General features: G+C 37.6%; 1 protein-coding gene across 1 annotated transcript; it reads right to left on the reverse strand.

The window, feature by feature from the left end:
• Positions 1-1,260: 1,260 nt before the first annotated feature.
• On the reverse strand, positions 1,261-2,291 carry LOC100800453 (ethylene-responsive transcription factor 5). The gene has a single exon (XM_003524020.5). It carries the CDS (start codon positions 2,209-2,211, stop codon positions 1,375-1,377), a length of 837 nt encoding a protein of 278 aa, XP_003524068.1. The 5' UTR covers positions 2,212-2,291; the 3' UTR covers positions 1,261-1,374.
• Positions 2,292-2,712: the final 421 nt, after the last annotated feature.

Genomic DNA, 2,712 nt, shown 5'->3' on the forward strand with positions numbered 1-2,712 from the left:
GGGGGGGATGCTGATAAAATGATTAGTTCAAGAGGGGGTGAATTTAACCTCCGCTTAAAATTTTTGAAAATCCACTTAATCTTTAGTGACAAAGAGTTTTTCTTGATCAATTGAATACTTATGTTGATTTAGTGTAGTCAATTAAAACCAATACTAAAGAACTAATGATTTAGCAATGTTAAAGATACAATGAAATTAATACAATATAAAGACATCATTAAATTTTAGAGTTACATCCAACTCTCAATCTAACAAGATTGAATTCCATTAAAGATTTCAGAATTTAATATAAACACACAGGGCATACATAATGAAATTTTACATTACACTTTTTTCTCGAACCCTACAATAAGAATCCTAATACCCTTCTTATGAAATATTGTAACAAGAACAACCCTTGAAAAACCTTATCTCAAGATCCATGAAATTCTTACAAATCAAAAGATTAAGGAACATATTCCCCTGAATGTGAAGAACACAACTATATATAGATTGCTTTGCCCATGTAGAAACTAATCCATGGTTATCAACAACAAAGGGGGTAAACAAGTTATGCGAAGATGTTTTTCTTATATCTTGAAGAAGTTCAAAACCCTCAAAGACAATTATACTTCCGAAATTTTGCTTACGGAAGTTATGAGAGAATGAGAGCCTAATTGGCTTTAATATTTTTCAAAAACTAACTGAAATAATTGATTATAATGAAGTAATCAATTAAAATGTCTGAGTTGTTCTAGACAAGTTTAAGAGCATTTTAATTGATTAGACTAAGCTGGTAATCGATTAAAATAATAACTCATGGTTTTCTCAAGAATAACAAAGTAATAGATTTAAGCGACTAAAACAACATTTGTTCTTGTACAAAGCACGGCTTGTTCTTGGTTTAATTGATTGTGTCCTCTTGTAATCAATTAATTATAACAGAATTGTAATTTTCAACTAAAAAGCTATAAATAAGACTTGGTGTAATGGGTTACCCAATCTTTATTCGATTAACCCGGCTCTGTTTCTTAAAAATAGTTCAGAACATGCTTAATTGATTTTAAGCTCTTGAAAATAGTTTATTAGGAGATTAAGCTCATGGATGTTTCATTTTTTAAACAAAGGTAAAAGTATGCAAAAATTTGTGAATCTTTTCCTCGGTTATGAGATTCACGGGATACAATTAAAGTTTTCAAGGTTTAAGTGATTAATCTTTTGCAAATATTTAAAATTTGACATAAAAGACAAAAAATGAACCATGTATGTAGCAAATAAAAGTGAATAAAAGATTGTTGAATAAACAAATTCGTCAAATGTACAATGTACTCATCCCTGAACAGGAGGACGCTGTAAGTACTAAAACACGAAAAAACGCAGTCCTAAATTGGAATTTCACACAGCCACGAGCGGTGAAAATCCAAAAGGAGATAACGGCGACAACGGCGGAATGTTGAAAATATCCTTGACGTCACTGTCCCAGAACCCGGTCCACATAGACGGCGTTAACGGCATCCCCCTAAAACAACTCACATCATGCTCCGTTATTTTCTCCTTCTTCACCACCGCCTTTACATCCTCCACCACCACCTCCTCCTCCTCGCGGCGGCGCTTCCTCTCGACGTCGACGGCGGCGACGGAGACGGTCTCCGCCGCGGTGTTAACTTCGAGGGGGAAGTTGAGGATGGCCTTGGAGCCGCGGAGCCTGAAGGCGGCTCGGTCGTAGGCCTTGGCGGCTTCGATGGCGGTGTCGAAGGTTCCGAGCCAAACCCTAGACCCGCGCTTGTTCGGGTCGCGGATCTCGGCGGCGAACTTGCCCCACGGCCGCTGACGGACACCTCTGTAGTGCTTCTTCTCAGGCTGGTTCTCCGGCGCCGCCACCTCAGGGTTTCCGAATTGGATCCACTCGGTCTTCTTCGGAACAGCGATTAGCAGCGACGGTTTCCGATTAAATTGAGGCTTCTTCTCAGCTGAAATTAGGGTTTTCGGGGTTTCGAGGTCGATTACTTGGGGTTTGGAATCGAATTCGAAGAGAGGAAATTCAATTTCGGGTTCGAGGAGGTCAGTGAAGTAGTGGTTAAGAGAAATAGAAGAAGATTCGGAATTGGAAGATTCAGAGGGGCTAGGGTTTGTTTGGTCAAATTTGTTTTGGGGAGTGGCCAGTGGAGAGAGTTCACCCAAAAGATGCAACTTGATGCGTTTCAACGCTGAAACTTCAGCAGCGTTAGCCATCACTTAAGTTAGAAGCGCTTTTAGCTTGTTGTCTTAAGAAGAAGGTAAAGTGTTTGAAGAGTATTGTGTTGTGTATCTAAGTTGAGTGGAAAGGCATATATATAGTGGGGAGAAAGGTAAATTTTTTAACGTCTAGGCGACTTTCAACCCTCGTGCTACGATGGAACCACGAAACATCGTGTTGCCTCAGCAATTATTTATTCTTTATCCTCAATGCCTTCAGCTTTTATTTTCTTGCTCCACATCAACTGCATCCCCTTTTTATACTACTATTTTCATCATGTTTGTCTTTTCTACTGTCTTTACTTTAAAAAGGTGCTTTTCCTTTGAATTTTTCATCTGCTTTTTTTTTTTCAACTATCTATTTGTCAAGTGTTTCTTTATACCTTATGTAGATGGTTAATTTCTCAAACTTGAAATTAGAAATAATATAATTTAAGTAACTTGAATCTCTCTAACTTAGTAATGATTTTTGTTCACTGATATTTCTAATAAGATGTA

Source organism: Glycine max, chromosome 5 (genome assembly GCF_000004515.6).
Source record: "Glycine max cultivar Williams 82 chromosome 5, Glycine_max_v4.0, whole genome shotgun sequence".
In the NCBI taxonomy this organism is placed as follows: domain Eukaryota; kingdom Viridiplantae; phylum Streptophyta; class Magnoliopsida; order Fabales; family Fabaceae; genus Glycine; species Glycine max.